Source organism: Bombus huntii, chromosome 7, assembly GCF_024542735.1.
Source record: "Bombus huntii isolate Logan2020A chromosome 7, iyBomHunt1.1, whole genome shotgun sequence".
NCBI classification, from domain to species: Eukaryota; Metazoa; Arthropoda; class Insecta; order Hymenoptera; family Apidae; genus Bombus; species Bombus huntii.
Window position 1 is genome coordinate 1,913,606 of NC_066244.1, and position 22,777 is coordinate 1,936,382.

At 33.7% G+C, this 22,777-nt stretch overlaps 1 protein-coding gene across 3 annotated transcripts in view; it reads left to right on the forward strand.

Moving 5' to 3' along the window:
- LOC126867245 (paired box protein Pax-6-like) overlaps positions 1–22,777 on the forward strand; it is a 154,924-nt gene that overhangs the window by 129,078 nt on the left and 3,069 nt on the right. Inside the window, exons 7-9 of one of the 3 annotated variants that reach the window (XM_050621497.1) lie at positions 15,077–15,336; positions 18,755–19,041; positions 20,499–20,809. In XM_050621497.1, coding sequence (XP_050477454.1) covers positions 15,077–15,336; positions 18,755–19,041; positions 20,499–20,809 — 858 coding nt within the window. Of the gene's footprint in view, positions 1–15,076; positions 15,337–18,727; positions 19,042–20,498; positions 20,894–22,777 lie in introns of all 3 variants that reach the window. The other 2 variants (XM_050621498.1, XM_050621496.1) reach the window with 2 other exon arrangements.

Consider the following 22,777-nt stretch of genomic DNA (forward strand, 5'->3'; position numbering starts at 1 on the left):
AATTACAAAACAACTGAAAAATTGTCAATTTTTTAACTATTAAAAGTTTTTAAACTTTTACATTTTATTAATATTTATATATATATTATATATATTATATTATGATATATAAACATGTACAAAATTTAACAAACTTAAAAGGCAATTTATATTTTTTTTAATATAATAATAATAATAATGATAATAATAATAGTCGCCTCACGATTTTCTCCTATTATGATCTTGTCTCGATGAGTATAGGCATTTTTCTTATTTCCTATTCTAAATATTCTTTTGTCTCTCCGTTATTTTTAACATTGTATAAAATAATATATTGCTCCTCTTTAGTTATTCTCAATATCACACGGTATTCAGTTGTAATATGTAATCTACACGCTGAATACTGCATTTGTACAATATATATTCTTTAGTTTTCAATTCGTAGTTATTGCATATCGCACATTGCATCGTTTCCCTAATCCTACAGATATATCATATTTCTACTACTTGAGTTAACCTTTACCCTGCCAGCTAATGTAAGCTGCACTATCATCCTTATCATATGTATCAGCTTTTCTGTTAAAATAAAAATACTAAAAAAAGGAGTATTTCTAAGTACATGTTATACAATTATATGTTATATATATCCAAATACTTTTATTTTTGTTAAATAAGATCATTCCTGCTATATATTTTTTATTTTTTACAATTAATGTTCGCAAACGAACGGAGAAAAATCGATGAGAGTTTCGATGCATATATTAAAAATTTCAACGATTAACCCGTAATGGCGAATAGGTAAACAAAGTAGGAGAAACAATTACAAAGGTGGAAATGTCGCGGCCAATCCTAACGAGCTAACGACAATTAGCACGTTGCTACAAGAAGAGGATACTAAAAGGGAGTCAGAGAGATAGAGAGGGGCACGTTTAAGCGGAAGGAGTTTGGCAATCGATCAACACAGTGTGAACAGACGACGGCGGGGTTGGTGAGATGGCTGGAGAACGTGCACAAGGGAACGAGGAACAGAGGCGAGTCGACGGAAAGGAAAATATTGGAAACTCCATTAGGAGTGGTGCAACCAGCCGTGCACCGGAATACATAAGCAGCTCTTCCATCGGCAGCAAACGAAGGGGAGAGAATAAACGTCGGGAGAAGGAGAAAGAAACCAACAGGCTACAGAGGTTATTACGCGATTCATTTGAAACCTTTCATTTTTCGTTCTGCTCTCCCCTACTTCGACCGTGTTTCCGTTTCTTTTCCAGATGAAACGCGTTTTCAATCGGTTTCCATTCGGTCTTCCTCCTTCCTTTTTTCACTTTCTTTTAGTTTTCTTCTAATATTGATTTAGACTGATGGGAATATAGGAGATTTGGATGAGGACACCAAGTTTAGTTGTCGAGTGCTTGGACCGTCTTTTCGATTTGTATAAAGTAGAAACGAATACTCAATAATGCATACTCTTAACTTGTTAATATTTTTATATTAACCCTCCCAATGTTGTACTGGCGCAACACATATTTTATAAATGTGTGAAATTTTGCCACTGATTAACATTTTTTTTTTTCACAAAGCTCTTTTCACGTTTTTCTAACTACCCTTCCGTTTACACAAATTCACATTATAAAATTGACATTTGCGGTAAGATCACCACGTATGTTCCTTCTTGCATTCATCGCATTCTTAAATGTTTGAATAATTTTTTAAAAAATCTGAAATTCTCGATCGTTCGCTGAGCCGTTAAGAGAGTCTACTTCTAGAGCCATTACAAACAATTCTAGATGTACAGATCCCTTGTAATCTCTACGCTTCAAATTGAAATACAGAAAGTCTTTCTCTTACATCAACAGTATAAAAACAAACGTAAGAATCAAATAGGTATGTATACGAAAATTAAACGAAAAATGGTTAAAAAGATCTTGTTACGTTTGGTAAGTTGCCCTTTAATTGTTCTCTTACGCGTGCGTAAACATATGCATAAAACACATGCGTGTCTCATTCATTTGAATGGATCTATAAAGTTATAGTCTATTTGTATTCATACGACAGCACCATAAACACTGCTATGTAACATGTTCATTGAACGTACAGTGTACAACAGTATAGACGATTTCGCATTTCTTTCCAACCATTTAACATTAGCTGTCGCTCGTTCACAGTCCTTCATATTTGCTTCTTTGTCATGAAAATATTATGACGATAACATTACAAACATGAATGAGAACGTTACACAGCGCTCATTTGACTACGTGTTAATGTTTTAACCTTTTGACTGTGTAATGAGCGGGTAAACAATTCAGAATGGATGATTTAGAAAACATAATGACTCGCATTAACCCATTAGTTAACATAATTTCTATTTGGAGATTGTAAAAAGAAATTTGTATAAATTTCATAAAATCAATGGTAATCCCCAAATGGACCACTTTTTAATTCAAAAGACATATAGGAACTTAATCACGAAAGTATTCGAATATTAGACACCTTTTGTGAATATATTATGTGCGTTATACAAGACATTTTAAAATTTCATTAACACTTTTTTAACTAATCTGTACAGTTCCATATTTCTATCAACACAACTGAAGAAATAGGACCTGAGTAGAATTTGCGTTCGTCAAATATGTACTATAACGAGCACTATACTTTAGTTATTTTATACATTTTTGCATTTTTGTGCCTTATATTTAATTTTTTATTTTTAACCTCTTAGGCACGGTTGAATTTTGTGCGAGGCTATTTCTCTATACGGTAGAGCTAGACGCGAATTACGCGTAAACGGTACAGCACTGTAATGTGTAACGGATAATGCTGTTCTCTACGCAAGCACATTGGAATGAAGTTTTTGGTAATTAAATTATAATTTTTCTTAAAAATATGACGCATACACTTTAACTTTAATAATTTACTTTAATAATTAATAATACAATTGAGTGTGATATATTTTAAAGCACGGTACGACACATAGACCCACGTCACAATTTTCACACTCATAGCGTGATAGTGTTTTTCAAATTGCTTTTCGTTTTCTATTTTGAAGCGACATTTTGAGCTTAAAGATTCTAAAAAATTATAAGAATACGGATCGGCATGTTAAAAAGACCATCTAATAATGGTACATTTATTTTAACGAAAAGCAGCAATTGATATCTGACACTGGCGTATCAAAAACAAAGACTATATATTCTGTCGGTATATTGTTAACACTGTCATAAAAAGTTGCGAAGACAAAAAAGGTGTGAAGCAAGGCAAATGAAATTGATCATTTAGTTCAAACGGTGAGCGAATGAGTCAGTAGAATGAGCCACCATAGTGGCGCGTCGTAATATAAGATAACATCCGCGAAAGCCACTATAGTGACGCATCGTGCCTAAGAGGTTAAATATCCTGTAAATGTACAAAAACCCGTAGTATAATAATAACAACCAATTATTACAATTATGCTGGTAAAATTTAAAACAAATCTACATACCTGCATATATAGAAATTACAAGATATTTGGTCTAATTATAATGATATACATAGTTCGCGAAAATCACAAAAATATTTAAACAATCACACATTCAGTGAGACTATTTTTAACAATTATACTCTAAAGATGATTGTTTATGCTGTATTCTAATCTTTTTGTTAAATACACATATACTAAAAGTACAAATGAATTCTTCCCGGCAATACAACTTCCATTTTACACAAAAATCGGAAAGAGTTCATTTCTATACCTATCACATTTTTTCAAAAAATATTTTGTATTAAATATATTACAATATAGTACATATTTATTGTAATACAACTTAAATATATGAGTAACACCTATTAAAACCACAAGAAGTTTAAAGAATTATTGTTACAAAACTAACGAAGGTCTATAAACTCAGTTGGAGACAAAAAGAGTAAATTTCCCTGCAAAATGCTATTTGTTTCATTTCGGTCAGATTTTCTGTTACTGAGATATCATCGTTTGAAGAGATCCGGATTCTTCAATAATTCTCGATCACTGTCTCTCTCACACACATGAACCTGTCACTTTCGTCGTGTCACTGACCAATCACAACCACGTTGATAGAGCGCTGATTTGTGACAAACAGTTTCTACGTTCTTTCACTATTAGCTACTAAGCGTACACATTTCCTAGAAGAAATGTAGAAAGGTAGTTAACCACTGCAGGCCGCCACTCATATTTATGATACATACGTCTATATTTCAGAATCAATCGAGATATCCATTTAAATCAATGTACATACAATGAGGGTATTCTTGACAATCCTCTGAGTAGATATAAGTAGATATAAATATAAGTAATACTTAAAAAATTCGTGATTGATCCATGTGCACCGTTTATAAAATACTGATATATTTCTAATAAACATCTCGTTACTTCTATATAAATTTTCAGATATCGATTTAAATCAAACTCTTAACTATTGTCTGTGTAGATAATACTGACAAGTTTCATGATTGTCCTATTTGCTAAATACTATCGTTGATATAAAATATTGATGTATTTGTAATAAATATCTTGTAAATAATTGGTACACAGATTTTCGGATTTGACCAGTGTAAATCATGGCAGTTCTTTGCTGTAATGATAATGAAGTTACGTCCCACTATACGCATAAAAGCTTTCTATTTTAAGCGTTCAAATATCTTTGTCACCCTACATACGTATTATTAAAATGATATGTATTTAAAAAATTTCTCTTTTTTAATCCACATAAAATTGATTGAAATTTCTAAATTCTATTGCATAATAATTTCAGAGGAGAAAGTTGGCAGTTATAATGAATTAATATTCAGACATGGTATTTCATAATAAGTGGGCATACGGATACAATATAGACGATACGCTTCCAATACAATTTTATTACTCTTAATTTTTATCTTATTTCAAGCCATAAAATCTCTATGATTTTAGTTGCATCACGAGTCGAACCCCATAGTGTATAGATATATTTAGCTTACTCGCGCTTGAAAATTCTCCAAAATCGTTTTTAATATCTCTTTCTTGTGGCTAGCATCGCGCGAAAGTAATTACGAGGGTAACAGGGTTCTGTATATCGAGTGGCTTGTAACAACTGATACAAGTTGAGGAGGATCATCCTTGGCTGTGATATGTTATACGCTATAGCTAGCGATGGGATCAAGTTCAATACGTACTCATAAATCCGAACCAAATCCGATACGTAGAACCAGCGTTCGTTCCAGAGGGTTCTTAAGATATAATGATTCGCTCGAGTATTTGCAAATTTTTAGGATTTACTTATAATTATGTATCTTCGAGTATTCAAGTTTTCAACTTTCGGTGTCTCTAAATTTTGAAGCTTCAAAATGTTAGAATTTAAACAGAAAAAAGCTGAGCAAGACTTATTCGAGCAGCGTTTGATTCTACTTTGGAAACCTTCGTTATTTCCCAAAATACTCATAGAGGGTTCGAGTCTGTCACGTATACGATAGATTGGATTTCTACTTAGAAGCACCACTTCTTTTTCTCGTAACACTTATGGAGGCTTCGCATCTAATAGTCAATCAACGTTCGAATCTACTTCCGACGCACTTGAGCCCATCGCTAGTTATAGGAAGCTTAAAGAGAGAGAGACGGAAAGAGTGACAGAGCGAGGGTTGATCGCTATCGTCCCGCGGGCGCAGGATAGGAATCCAACGTATAATCCGCTTCGGTCTAATGCCTAATCCCACGGACAAATTTATTGGATTCTCAGTCCTTAATGCCGAATATATGCGCGTGGAGAAGTTTCGAGTTGGAAACACTCGCGGTGAAAACGTACCCCTTGGATTAGGGGTTGGAATTCGTTCGAACAATTACTGTACCGAGTATATTAATGCCTTAAATGTTGTGACGTTACTTATGAGGTTGGTTGTCTTCTTAATGTTGTCTTGTAATGTCTAAGAGAGTCGAAGTATATTACTATAGTTGTTTGAGAAAGTTGGATTAGGTAGATTTTCGTTCGGTGGTATTTGTTTGGGGGCAAAAATAATATTGTGATGTTTATTATGAAAATTCGTAAAGCTTTAAATTACGTATTGGATAGCGTTTGAAAATATCATTGTAATGTACAGAATGAAAATTTGTAGAGTTTTAAGTCATTTACTATGAATAAACTTATGTCGCCAAGAGAATGGAAATAGTGAAAATTAATTGACGCGATTTCTTTACAGCTGCGTTTATCATATCTTTCTATTTTTACATTAAAATTTGGTTTTCGAAGCGTGTCGAGCAAAACCAGATTAGATAGTCACTTGTACGAAACCGTATAGCAAGGTAAAACTATTTAGCATTTATTTTCGTGACTTCATAATTCTAAAAGGACAACAGCCTCGACTTGTTGTAAACTCTATAAAAATATTCAGATTTGTTTCAAACTTTACCGACATAATCATATAATATTCGTGTTTCTTCACGACGCTAATGAAATCTCCAAAATATATTAAGAAATTCGTGAAAGATTCTTACAATAGCTATTCAAATACTTTTGTGGACCATTATACATAGAATTGACGAATTATTGATTAGAGCAGAAATTTTATTAATTGTTTTATGTTAAATATAACGATACAACAATATAAGAGTAATTTTAACTATAAAAAATACGATTATTAATTATAAATAAAATACGATCATGAACGTCACGTAGGTAAGATATAGTAAATTTTATCGTATATGTAAAGATTTTGTTTATCGTCGATTTGAGAGCTATGTTTGAACTTTTGAATTCTACTTTTATTTTATGTTCACCGTGAATGTATTTAACAAATATAATTTTAGTTACACGATTTGTTTCATACATTACAAAATTATACTAAAACCTTACGTACCTATACCGTTTTGTACTGGTTTCCCATTCGAGAATATATCGTGTAACTATCATCCCTCTCATTCTCTCTCCGTCTAGAAACCTTCCCTTGATGTAACCCTCCTCCCCCCTCTATCCATCCATTCCATTCTTTCGCTGGTCCGGTCGGTGAATGGCCGTTACTAACGCATCATGGCCGGCTATTGTCACTGACTGGCTTTTCTAGTCGATTTCAAAATGATAATCGCGACGTAACGCGTCGGGGGGTACGAGGTGTCACGCTGGAACGAGTGGCCCAATGTGCGTAATCTTTTTTTATTTTCCCTGACGGATACCACCCCTCGATACGGGATTCACCTATGGCGTGTCGAGACTACGGGGTTGGCTACCGAATGCCAAAAACGTGTAGAGAAGGCAAAAAGGGGGGAAAAGGTAGAGGGGTAATAAAAATGTGCGAGCAGGAAGGGACGTGGTTGGTATTACGCGTTATTAGCCGACCCTTAATACCCTGGCTGTTTTTGCTGAATTTTCGGGCCCGAGGCTGGTGACTTCGGCTTCGCTTCGATGAACACCACAGAATAATCCTGCTAACATCTGTATCATTGGTAGCTATTCGAACATTCGATGCGCAGGAAACGGTGCATCTGGTCCCCGTGCCCCTTGTTACCCCTTCGACGATATACAGTGTGATATTTCAGCTATTTACACAGATAAACTTATTTTAAGTGTGTAAGAAATATCAGTTTCTGTTAATTCGATGGAATTTTGTATTTATTCATTGTTATCGCAACACGTAAAATACGATAAAAGTACTGTTGAGGTTATTCGATGTGTAAACAGAGAAAACTTGTGGATAAATTGTAAGGCAGAAAATATATTTAAATAGAAGTGTAATTATAAGTAAGAATACAATTTAAGCTGGTCCAGATCCGCACGCTAACTGAAAACCCCGAAGCCTGTCTACTGTTTATGGTCTGACTTCGTCGCAGTCTTTTGTCTACGCGCTGTCGATGGCTTCGGTGCTTGAGAAAACTAAAAAGACCAGATGTAGAGTTTTCTTAAAAGTAGTGACCACTTCAACAAGTACTATTTCATACATTGTTGGTAGCGTGCGGAGCACATACAAATATCAGTTTATAGATACTTCTTCCTTCATTTGACACTGGCAATATCCGACTACGTATGTAAATACGTAGACTAAATACTACTTTTGTTAACTCTTTTCTCCTTGACAATAAATACAATTTTTTCTGCAGATTATCTTTACGAAACCGTTAGTCGACAATTTCCAACCTGAAAATCTTAGATTCGGATTCCTTGAAAAGTTGAGTGTTTGATAGTGTTTCTATTGTAAACCTAATTTTATGACAAATATTAATAGATATTACTATCATTGCGTTAATTACATTAATACTATTAGCGTGTAGCTACTGTTATTAATTTTTAAAGAAAAACATAGAGAAACTATGTGAAAGCAGAATATCTTTAATAAAGTACATGATTTATCAAAGACCTCAGACACCCTACGAAATATTGATTTCTGAAACGTGGCACTCTAATACTTGCTCACTTGCGGAATGTTCCAAAAGATTGATAAGACTAAAAGAAAATATATAATTGTATTTGAATCTTTCGTGCAATTTTGATGCATCGTTGCGCTTATAAAGAAAATGAAGTCGTAGGAAAATAGACACTGCTATAACTTTCCTCTTAACAGAATTTTTCTATCGTTTAACAAATTCAATATTATAAGCCAACCCAATTGCGTAACTCCAACAAGAATACAATTTTATATCCGAACATTCCCAATTCTCGCAGAGAAATCCTCAAAATAGTCAAACATCCTTACGAAAGCATAGAGTTGACAATTTGCGTGTATACGGCGGAGGAGAAGTCTGAAGAATAATGAGAGCTCGTAAAGCTGTAGATTTCTACGGTCTCGTTCGCGAGACCGTTAAAACATCGTCCCTAACTCGAAAATCGAGAAACTCAAGCTATAAAGTCACGCAGCCAGTCCGGAGCAGCATCGGTGAAAAGAAAAAGCTGGCTGGGTAATGGCCGCGAGCACACGAGTGGCGAACGGCATTATTAACGCCGATAATGGTCGTCGGTGCACTTAGCTAAACGTCGCCACTTCGCCCCTGGAATTTTTCTATCGTACTCGAACGAACCACGGCTGCTACAATGGCAACCACGAATATGCCACTCGTGGCTAGTGTACAGTTTATTATTTCTCGTAACACGAGAAGTCCTCGAGAAGATTGGAAATGCGTGAACGATCATCAGAAGAGCTGGATGGAAGGGTGTAACAACAAAGGAACTATTTTTCTCTATGGTCTGAGGTTGAAGTTCTGTATGGTACCGTACGCGTGCCTTTCTGCTTCTTCGAGAGACTCTTCAGAATTTAGGAGACAAAAAGAAATCATTTCTGGCGGGATTGGGCATTATTGAAATCAATTTTTATTTCGTTTCAGACATACCATTCTTCTTTTATATTTCGATTTTTAGTCTTACCTAAATATTTTTTAATACACTGCCTTTCTTTTCAAGTATTGTATTTTCTACCTATTTGTGTTTTTACACTAGTTAACATTATTTGTATCTTATCTTTTAGATACTGTTTTAAAACGCATAAAATTCACAAATACATGAAACCTGCATCCGAAAGTTCGCAGAAACCCACCTCTCGTTGCTTAACCACGCTTAAACAGCAACAATTACCCAACAAAGAAGCCAAACAACACAAGACTAACCCAAGCGTATCAAAAACGTTTCGACGAAACAACCGCGCCACTTGTAAATAGCGTTTGCCACTTTACCAATCATTGACCATCGATCAATTCCATAATGAAAAAGACCTCCCGTTCAACCATCAAGATCTCACACATTGATCCGATTTAAATATAACAATTGATCACGAGTGAGTTACGTATCGTTGAAGCTATAGTTATTGTTACGTAAAAGCGATCAAAGTAGTATTGTTTCGATCAAAAATCGATCAGCTGTTGAAAAATCGACGATCATAGGTACACGAAGAGCAATAATCAGGGCTGAACACTTTTCGTTTGAAATGGATAAAATTATTTCTTGACCCTCGAGATTTCTTGTATTTTTAGTATCAGATATAACAAATACATAATTTCGACTGTTTAATCATAAGCAACAGATATTAAAATAATATGTACGTGAATTTAAATAATATAGAAATAATGTTAAATGATGTAAAAATACAAAAATACAAATTATGTTACAGATAATAAAGGTTAAAATGTGAAATTTATGGCTAAATGTGAAATTATATTCGAGCTAGAAGGGTTAAATATATAAAAATGTAAATGTACAAAGTATAAAATTACATTTTTCACTTTTCGTAATCGTTTCATACCAAGTGAGATATTTTCTATCATAAAAGGATCAGTCTTTTGTAATTTCTCAAGAGATGTCGGGGAAAAAACGGAAGGATCGCAACAGATGTTGGAAGCGAGAGGAGAATGTATCGTTGGAGGGGAATCCCTTCTAGCCATTCAGTTTCTCTTACTCTTACTCTCGTCCTTGGTCTTTCGCCCCAACCAAATCTCTCATATCGTCGTTCAACGTATTATCCACCAACCCGAGTTCAAGCTCGCTCAAGCGCGATGGCCGACTTCATTTTCACGTTTCTGCTAAAGCATCAGCATTCTTTTAATTTTAATACTATGTACATATTATTTTTGAAAATTCACAAATATTAATATTAACAGAAAACTTTACGAAAGTAAATTAACACATTCAAGATTATAATATCTCATTGATAATATTTCAAATATATTATACATATACTGATATTTTCAAATAGACTTTAGATGTTAAATTATTATATACGTATTATATACTTAATGAGTTTTAAATTATTAATCGAAAAAGATGAAAAATAACAAAAATTTATTTCTATTGAATTTGTGTTAAATTATTTATATTATATATAACTCAACAAAGTTATATATATGTATTATATATAACTTTGCTATAATAATGAATATATATATGTATGCATGTAAATATGTGTATATAAGGTGTTTTGAAAGCTTAATGTTAACGCAATATAGTATCTCGATGTTGAATGACTTAAGTAATTGGAACAAATTTTTTCGAGACTAACAAACGAAACATCTAAAGTCAATATAATCTTAAAATTGAATTTCCTTGTGATATTATGCGATTTTTCTTTATTAATAATAGTCGCTAAAATTATGTAGTATAATTTGCTTACATATTACAAATGTAATAAATATATCTACACGGAAAAGAAGCTTGGAACGTTTTACTTTGAAATATGTTCAGATTCATCTTAGAAGAGTGATTTATTTCGAGATTGTTTTCACTAAAACTGACTTTGAATATTAATTTTTCAAATTGCTTCAACTTCGATTGTTTTCAGCTTTTATATTTGCTTTGCACTATCAATAATAATTGGTCATCAACGACCAGTAGCAATTTATATTAACATTTGAAGGGAAAATAATAGTAATTTGTATTAATATTTAAAATGTTGTGGGATGTTTGAATTTTCCGCTTTCTTTTATGTACGTAAATTGTTCATCAATTTTTCATAAATATATTTTCCTCTTTTTTCTTTCTTTTCTAGTTTGATATATGTAGTGTTTCTTTTCTTCATACATTCTGTTCACTATTAAATGTAGAATAAATGCAAGTTTTTGTTAAATACTTCCAATAAAAAGAAATAATAGTCGGAATTTACATCGATGCTTAATGAAAAATAATATGTATAAACTAAAATACAACAATCTCCATTAAATACATCAATGACAAAAACTTACTTTAAAAAGCAATCTTACCAAAACGACCATACATTGAAAAAAGAAGAATAAGACCAACGAAACGAAACTTAAAATTCGTAAAAGTAAACGCAAAATAGCCTGAAAAAGAGAAAAGAGCGTAGAAAAATCGAAAGAAACAATCAGTGAAACAAAAACGAGAAAAACTAGGGCAAACGAAGTGTAAACTGTGAGAGGTGGAAAAAACGACGAAGAGAAGAGGAGAGAGGAGAGAAGGGAGAACGACAGGCGAAAAGTAGAACTAACCGGAGGCGGAAGCTACAGACAACGAGCGAAGGATAGAAGACGAAAGAAGCAAGAGGAAGAGGAAGTTCCACATTGTTCTGGATTCTACATCCTGTAGTGGAAACTTGGTGTAACAGCCCTCCGATTTCACGAGAAGTTTAGTACTAGAAACGTGGCTCCCTGCCAGCTTCCACGATGAACCTTAACCGCATCCATGAAAGGGGAGACTACGGATTATCTCTCGAGTTCTCTCACTTCCTCGACGATATCATTATGAAAACCATCGTCCTTCTTAGGCAAATGGTAATACATCACTAAACTGTAGATTTTTTTGTATCTATAGGAAATTTGAAGGTGCAGAAATATATAAAATGCACGTAATGGGCAAAAATATATAAAATATTTATCGTATAGTATTCGTTATAATATTTAATAAATAAATAATAAGGTGGAGAAGAAACGAACGTTTCGTTTGATGATTTTGAAAAGAAGATAACACGTTTGTCAATGTGTTTGGTTTAAGTATGAGAAATCAATAAAGAACTGTATTTCGAATTTTGTAACCTTTTCATTTATAAAATAAATTATCCAGCCAAAATTGGATTTATTAAATTCAATTAAATACAATTTATTCAATGGTGAATTTAAAATAAAAATAGAATTCAATATTTCAAGCATAGCACTCAAATTTACTATATCTTTACCACATCTTTCCTATATGGTCTTCATAATCATACTAACTAAAAGTGCTCTTAATCTGTTACAACATAAAACAGTTACTAAAATTCCGGTTTTAACCAATAATGCATCAACTTTACATATGATTTCACATAGTCATTTTTTATAATCATATGTAGTAACTAATAAGTTAAAAATTTCAAGTTAAAGTAGAATGTAGAATAGGATCTTCCAATAGACGTATTACAGCGATTACAATATCTATTGTTAATTCTAAGATAAAACGTATTAATACGTCTTTAGCCAACGATGAATTAGCATCTGCCTAATCCACGATACAAAACGATACAGCAGACTCCCAAAATAAGCGAAGAAAGACCTAACTCAGACAGTAAGTGTCGGAAAAGAAGCGGCAAGGCTCGACAGAAACGGGTAGCTCGACCCTATCGAGAAGTTGTTATCAGGTTTCCATTAACGCGTCGAAGACTCCAAAGCAAAGACTCCAAAGTGAAGATTATCGTCCCAAGAAGTGAAACAAAGAAGAGACTACGACGAAGATGAAAATTAAAGCAAGAAGGTGAAAGATAGAAGCCAGAGATAAAAAGGGGAAGCAAAAAGAATAGCAGAACTGGAAGAGTAAAGGGAAGAAGAAGAAGACAGAGAGAGAGAGAAGATGGCACTTTGCACGGATGACAGAGGCGTATCGTGCAAGGGAGAACAGGGACACTGGCGTCGGGACGCTCGGCGTCTTATCGTGCGTCCCTCTTTCCCTAGCCAGCCATTCCACCAGCTCCCCCACCCTCCCCCCAGTGCAACCCCCAGGCAGTTCTCGTCGTCGAGCCAAAACCCAGTGACGCCTCGACGCGCTCACCCAGAAACCGACGATAAGGTTCGCCCAGCAACGCCTCCTTTCCCTCGAATCCTCCCCCTCGCGTTTCTACATGCACGTATACATGCACGAGACCGTGCACGCACGTGGATATTTATATAAGAAAACTGACGAAGGCCTCTGTCGACGACCCTCGAAAAAGACGGAACGAAGAGGGAGAGGGTCAGTAAAAACTCGCGACGTTGTATGAGATCGATAGGGTTTGGAGATCGATTTAGAGAGGATTTCGCATGATTCGCGATTATTTTTTTACCAGGGAAGTTGAAAATTTTGATATGGAGAAATATACCTGCATAGAAACTAGATTGGAAGTGTTATCAGATTATTATAAATTAGTAATATTATTAGTTAATCCGCTGCATTGTTATATATAGTAAATATATTTATAATATATAATGTATGGTATATAGTAAATAATATTTTATTGGTATATTTTATTCTGTAAACTTCCTTTGCAGTAGGAGACAAATAGCGATAAATTTTATTTTTAAATTTCTCAATTTAACATTGAACCTAATTTTCTCTGGAAATCTATTTTAAATCAATTAATTATATAAATTATTAGTATGATTAAGGTAAAGTTATAGGTATTTTTAAGTTAAGTTTCATAATTTTGAATCGTTGATGAAATTTTTTTGATTTTTTAATCCTTTTCGAAGAACATGTCATAGAAAATGAAATTACAATTATACAAGAATCAATGGATATAAAATTTTAATCAAAATGAACACCATTGGTTCCAATTATTTTACATCAGTGAATAACTTCGTAATTCGTTTGCTGTCTCATTTGTGCTTTTATACAATTTATATGTATTCGGCTTGAAATGAAACACTTTATGCGGATAACCTTTAAAAAACATACGTGTAACGGAAGGACCAATAATTATAAACCAATAAATTATTATAATAAACCTTTACGTACATATTTTAACAGGGAACTATAATATGAATAATTAATTGATACAGTAATTTCTTCTTATCATCTGGATATATTCAATTATTAACAATTATGAGTTAATCTCAAAACTTCGATATCGTATATTGTTAATTCATAAATTCCTCTCTTCTGCTAATTATCCCGTTAGATATAGAAATACAACATTTACTTTATCTAACTATCTCTTTTCATGTCAAATTGTTTAATTTATATTATTTTAATTGTCCCTTTGCCAATTTAAAACGCTTTTATTCGGGTAATCTGAATATTATACTAGGTATATCTGTCAATAAAATAACAGATAGAACTTATTAAAAAATGAAAGAACATAATATGTATATCACTAATCCAACTTAAAATCACAATTGTAAAATGGACATTTTAATATTTGATAGGAATTCGTAACAAACCAAACTTTTGTAACCGTCCAATGTAATATCAACAGTGACTCGCGAAAGTATTTTCACATATACCATAAAAAACATTTATATACATGTATATTGTACGTGTTACGCAAAACATTTAGAACTGTAATGAGACACGACTGTCATGATTATACTGGTTTTTCAACCAATCTGATAATGTACATATATAGAAATTGCAAGACATTTGTTGCAGACGTATATGCATTTAGTAAAAGATTAATATACAGCATGAACAACCATCTTAAATGTATAATAAATGTTAAAAGATAACTCATAAATTGTTAACTTATTTTATAGTTGCAGAACTGGAGGGTGGTGCACATTCGGACGAAACGAACAGTGGAGGTGACAACAGCAACGCCGGAAGTGTATCCGGAGGCACGGACGACGATCAGGCGCGTCTTCGCTTAAAAAGGAAGCTTCAAAGGAATCGTACAAGCTTCAGTAACGAGCAAATCGATGCTCTCGAGAAGGAATTTGAGAGAACGCATTATCCAGACGTTTTCGCCAGGGAAAGACTTGCTGGAAAGATTGGTTTACCGGAAGCTCGAATACAGGTGACTACATACATATATTCTCTAACTACGTACAGTGACTTGGATTAATGTTCAGGCACCATGATTTTCAGAACATTATTATTATAAATATTTATTTCTAATAATTAACTAGTTATCTATATTTTAATATATTAAAACAAATATTATAGTTGATAGAAACATATTTCATCTAATATACATATCTTTTCTAAATAAGAAATAATAAACTAATAAATGTCGAATATTAATGGGAGTCACAGTACATTAAATAAGTTTTCAAGTATAATTGATTACAATGATTTTTTTTTCTAATACTTTTATTTTTTATTATTCGTTTTCAAATTTCAAAGGTGAATCGCCTACCATTATAATATAAAGAATTTCTTTTAATGAAGCAACGAATTCTTCATCCCTTAATCGCTTACTATTAAACCTTTAAAATACTAAATATAATATAGTTATTGTATAGTTACACAGCATGCGTACCTAATCATACACGCAGACACAACGCTATTAGTTATAAGTAGAAAACAAAATTCGAATGAAATCTTGTCCAGCTTCTTTTGCAAATTCCATCGTTTATATAATTTTTCAGTTTACGATAAATTTTGAACAAAATTAAAAAAAATAAACACTTGCATGATTTTAGTAATTGTAAACGTAGAAAAACATACCAATCGTATTTACTGGTTTAGTAGTTGTAATACTAATTCCTATATGTCGATATCTTTAATACCTCATTGAAAATAATAGGTTTTTTCATCTAAAAAAATTATCCTTATAGTCCCTGATGAATTCTACATTAGTGATTTACTTGTTTGACAACTAATCTACTAAATTACTGAATAATCGCTATATATTTATATTTCTTGTGATAACCATTCTCCTATACTATTACACAAAAGAAAGAATATTATGCTTTTATAAACAAAACATACCTACTTACATATTTTTACTTTTAGGAAGCAAAACTAATTTTGACTACCATAATATTCATAATTGTTTTGTAACTTATATAAAAAACGAAGCGGTAAACATATTTTATAATACCATATTAAAAATTAAATATCGGCACTACTAATATGTTAAAATTCCTAATGTATTTCAATTTGCAGGCTGTAAGACTATAAGCACAGAAATCCTACATCTAATAGGCTGTTGTGGAATCGGCTTTCTTCCTCAATTACGCTTATTTGTTTACATTATTACCGTATAATTACAAACTGTCCCGTTTAAATCGATTCCTCCGAATATCTCTGAAACTATTCATGACATCGGAAAATATTGCAAACAGAAATTAAATGGTTTCGAGGGAGACATATGGTAATGTGAAGTAGTATTTCCGTAGGTAGAAACATACAGATCAACTTTATTTATTTTAATGAAACCATACATCTTTTAATACATCAATCGGCCTATCTTGGTATTCTTTCTAAAAAGTAATTTATCTATTTACGTCGAAAAACTATTAGTTTTTACAATATATACATGTCGGGTTCACATTATGATTAGGGTTAGGGGCGTGAAACGAATCTTCATTTGGACATGACATTATTGTTATGCAATAGAGGAGATATTTACTAGTGCAAATATGATTATTACAAAATTTGACAAGTAACCGTGGTAATTAGACACTCGAGAAGCTAATGACAATGATCCTAGAATGCGCTTTCTTCCAAAGCCCAAGTTGTACTCGGCTTGCTTGTCTACGGTACAAGTATTACTAAACTAACTCTTTGTTAAAACATAGAATATCCACCGAGCATAAAAACGCTATGTAACTCGCTAATGTGACCTCACGAGAGAATGACTTTCCGTCGCGATGATGCTGCAGAGGGAAACTATATGGGGTGCGTCTAAGGACACGAGATCCTCTGATTCGTCGAGGAAAGCCTTCGTTCGGAAAGTGAGAGAAATTGACGTTGCTGTTAATTGGTCAGTTTCCATGTTGGTGGTTGGAGAAAGATGCTAGCCGCCCTTGAGGGAAAGTTGCTAGCGGAAAGCGTCGTTTGTGAGAAAAATAGATTTCTCCTATCTTCCCGTAGTTGAGACAAAGACTGTTTGTCTGTTTGAAAGACTTTAGTTAACTAAATCTTAAGATTTGTAACGGATCCTCAGGCTAACTGAACATGTACTGTGAAGATGCGTCGACATCTGGTAATTATCTTACCCGAAAAATAGGATATGCGTGTGGCAAACCACGGGACAGAAACCGTTGGAATGTTTACTGTCGAATGCCGCTACAACTATTTCTTTTTAAGGAGAGCTATACTATTACTCCGTACCTTTGTTAGACAAAACGTTCATCCCTTGACCGCGGCTACGTTCGGCGACTGGTTGTCGCCTCGAGCCCAAGCTCATTATCACAAATCTCGAACAAATACAATCGGATTGAATGACGACAATTACTTAATTACGGCTATGATAAAATCTAGATTAAAGTGTTAAGGGATTGTCCCAAAATTCCAAAGGGAAGGTTCCGGTGTCCTTTCATCTCCGACATATATATTTCTCCGCTAATGTATTAAAAGATATATGGTTTCATTAAAAAAAATAAAGTTGTGTCGCAAGAACAACTACTAACATTAAATTATGCCCACATAAGAATTATTTAACTTTTGTTCAGAACATTTTTCCGTATCACGAATGATTTTGGAGATATTCGCAGCGATCAACTGAAAGGATATACTTTGTGTGCAATATGAAATATTTTTGAGGCAATTGTTTCGAGATGTCCACTTTATGGGAAGTTCCAAAAACGTCTGACCGCTTTCTGTATTTAGTCAATATTCCAAATATCGATAAAAATTAAATTATTAAATATCGAGAAAGCGGTCATTTTCCCAATTTTTACCATGATACGCATTAGCTTTGACGTTGCACATTGTGACTATTAAGTTCTTGTAACAACATGTTACAAAAATCTATACAGAATCACCCGTAATTCTTCATTTTCTAATAACTCAATAATTCAACACTTAGAACACACTTCCAAGAGGCATGAATCTACATAACATAGAATTCACATATATGTAGTATTTATTATAGAGTTTGCATACCAATTAATTAAATCCAAGTATATTAGATTTCGTATCATTTAGTAGTACTCTCATGTGACAAATATTTGATACTATGAGACTGAAACGTAGAACCTGATAACAAAACGCTTCATTGGAAAATAAGGATATATGTGAATACTTTTTGTAGCCACAGTAAATACCAAAGAATGCACTGTATATATCCCAAACTTCCAATTTGCCAACTCCCTACTATCGAGTTCGCGTCATCTTTAGAATATCGCGCAAAAAAATATAAAACAGTAAAAAAATACTCCGGACGACCGAAATTAAGCGGAACCTGTAGCCTAGCGATTGACCTGTATCTTCGTCTGTCTTCTCGTTCACTAACTCAGGTGTGGTTTTCGAATCGGCGGGCGAAGTGGCGGCGCGAAGAGAAATTGCGCACGCAACGGAGGGACAACCCGCAACACCAGCAGTCACAACAGCAACAGCAACAGCAACAACAGTCGCAGCAGCAGCAACAACAGCAACAGCACGCCGGAGGTGTGAGTCTAGTTGGCGCTGGCCATCCAACACCGCCGCCAGCCTCGGGTATTTTGGCTAGTCAACCACCCCCGCAAGCACCGCCCTCTCCACCCAGGATACATCATGGTTTCGCGCCCACAGCCGTTTATCCAGGAATACCAAGCATGCCTGATTCATACAGGTGAGAATTAACATGATTTGTTAACGCATTCGCTGCCAGATGTCGGTTCTGACGTAAGAACTTTAATTGGGCGCCGCCTAATTAAATATTAATAATTTCCAAGACTCCACAGCTAAACGCCGTAAATTGATTACTGTTGATTGCGATACAAAATAATTTTTTAAAAATCTGCGGGCCATCCAATGGTTTGCGAACCGCTATAAGCCTTATGGCTCATTTATGGCTATGTTAGTCATCGCGCGATTAACCCCTTAACCTGCAAATACGGGCATAGCCCGTAGTACGATGATCGGACCAAACGTAAATATTACGGGCATAGCCCGTAGTAGGATGATCGTGCCAAATATAATATAATATATAATAGCTTGTTTACGTTTTCGAACCAAAATTTTCGAACGTAAATAGTAGGTTAAGGGGTTAATGGTCTAAAAAAAGAAGTAATAAGAAGTAATAAAGCCCTATTCATTATAAACTGCATATAACTAGTTGTAAATATGAAAAAAGATCTCGTAGAATTACATGAGCCTCGATCAGCCATAGATTTTGGAAAAACATAAAATCACGTTTTCGGTAGGTGATAACGTGAGGACTTAAAAATGACGTAGAAACGTCAGAAAAGACGTCGCCAGCTGCGAATGTGTCAAATAGAGGTCGATATTTAAATAATACAAAGCTTCCTAAACTTGTATAGGCCGAGACACACTTTTAAAAATGGCAATTCTTTGCGACCCGCTCGAAGAAAAGAAAATATTATCTACACATCCATATTCAATATCGTTATTAAAACTAAAATATATACAGGGTGTATAAATATATAAACTAAAATATATACTGACGGTACAAGCGGAAAGGGGGTGATTCTACGCGAAAAAGAAGTCGGAAATATAGAATAAACAATTTTTTTTAATTTTTTTTTTTTAATTTTTCCATCGAGACAACGATCTACAGTGAGATCCGTTATAACGTACCGCACGCGTACCGAGCAAAAATTCAAAGTCGATTTTCTCGAGAACAAAACCTCAAACGAAAAATTTTTATTGCATATTTTCGACTTCTTTTTTCGCGTAGAATCACCCCCTTTCCGCTTGTACCACCAGTTACCAACCACTCTGTATATTTGGAAAACCTTTTGGTTCAATGACAGACATATATGACAAATGCAAATATTAGTATATATATTCACAGTAGACGACTTTCTATCATAATGTAAAACATAATCGAGACATTGCATTATCAAATATTATATTATCAAAATTAACATATATAAATATACATATGCAATATATATATGTATATTATATTACATCGTAATATTAATATTGTAAAATTAATATACATACACATATTTCAAACTTCCCAGTCCAATTGCATATATCCTACGAGTGCAATTATTATTAGTACATATACTACCAGATATCGTATTACCAAAATTAACACATTTTTGTAAAACCTGTCAGCCCAATGACGTCGATGCCGAGTTTCACTATGTCCGGTGGGAGTCAGCAAAACCAGCACACTACCAGCAGCATGTCATCGTTATCAACGAGCGGTGGGATGGGCCCCATGGGCATGACCGTGGGCATGACGGTGGGACCGAGTCCCGGAGCGTGTCTTCAACAACGAGACAACGGATACTCGTGTGGTGTGGCTCGCCCACCGAGTTACGAGCCTCTTCATCTTGGATACGGGGCACGGCCCACGTGCAGCCCCACTCAACCATACCATACCGCGGGCCTGAACCAGTACAATCAAAACACCAGCTCCACCGGTGAGTGTCTACCGCACTCACTGCACTCGCTGCTTGCACTTTAGCCGATGGACTACCACGGATAACACGCTATTCAACCTCCCGGTAATGGATTATACTCGCTTCTGCGTTACCCAAGCTGTTTTTATCGTTACAGAACTGCATTTGCAATCTATACAGTGCATTCGGTCTAACGCGACGCACGATTTTTCAACCATTTACGGCTACGTAACGAAATTTTTACGGAATCTAACGAAAGTTTTAAAGCAACATAAGTTGAAGATCGTTTACTTTTAAAGCGAAACCAAGATAGCCTCGGGTTTTATAAAAGGGACTACATATGTTTTTTCTTATTATTAGGTTGTCCGAAAAGTTTCTTTCGTTTTATAAGATGATAATAGATGAACAACAATTTCTGTTTTATATTATTTTATCGAATTAAGTATGATCCATTTCGTCATATTTCTATTATTATGTTCGTGCATAATTCAATAAACTAATATAAAACAAAAATCTGTGTGTCTATTATTTCCTTATAATACGAAAGAGACTTTTCAGACAACCTAATACATTGTAGTGGTTATTAAAACAAACTCAAGAAACATGTTACATGATATTTTTATCTGCAAAATGGAAATAGTAAATAATAACTTTTCGATGCATTTTATTTTTAACACATTGCCTGCCTGTGTGAAATTTCAGCTATATGGAGCGCGTGAAAATATACGTTTCTTAGTTGAAACTACATTCACTGGCATTTAAGGCTTAGAAATCCTTATCACTATCCTATTCAAGGATAAAACAGTTGCAGTCAGAAGGAACTATATAAATAGATTATGATTATTGCAAACTGGTTTATTTAAACTGGTTTAGAGTACCAGTCGACATAAAACGTCGTTTGAAAGCGATTTTCAATTTATAACGTTTTAATGTAACAAAATAACTAAAAATTAAATATAAAGGAATCACACTTTATTTTAAGGCATGTTCAAAGTGCGTTACGTGGCTACAATAGTATCATCCGGTATATGTACTGGAATATGTATGAATATTGTTGTCTCTGTTAGCTTCTAAATCAAGTTTGGGTGGCTTGGGAGGTTCTTAGATTAGAGAGTTTCTTCATATGGTATTTCAAGTTTAATAATATGATTTTTCTGACTTTTCTGATTTTTGGAGGATTTTAAAGGAATACAGTACCTTGAAAGATGATGCACTATATTAATCTAAGTAATCTATAAGATTTAATTTTGGTAATTATTCAGGAAAGGGCACACCTCGCCAATTTCGATAACCTTAAAATATGTTGTCAAGTGTAACATTCTGTACAATTTTTTCCTATACATATAACCTCCGCTCAGCTTCAGTTTTCAAGTTATAAAGCAGTCTATGTTTAGAACTATATGTATTAATTAACCATTTCTTTTATATATTTTTGTACTATAAATAATTTGTAAACGGCGGTAGATATATTTGTTAAGATTTTTGACAAATTGAAGATTAAAGTAAACTGCGACATTCCATATATCAATCGATTCATCGAAAAATATTTCATGCTAGCTTTGTCGGAACTACTTTACTACTTTAGTACAGCCTGTATTAAAAATGGTATTAAAAATGGTTGTTTTTCTTATAGATGAATTAGCTAAGTTTAGTTTAAACTACACAAAACCGTGGCAGACTACTTCAGAACGAAGTATAATCATAAAATTAATTTAATTGAAATTTTATTGAAGCTTTTTGGGAATATTATTATACATTATTATACATAATATACATATTGTACAAATTATACATATTATACAAGTACATATTATACAGTATTATACATGTCTATAAGTAAATGAAACGGGAATATTTCAACATCATTGAAATCGGTGAGGTGCACCCTTTACTGAATAATTATCATAATTTTTTAATGCATGCTGTTTTGGGCAATACTGGTCAATTCTTTCAGTGGCCATTTCTTCCTTTGAAAATTACATATGTAAA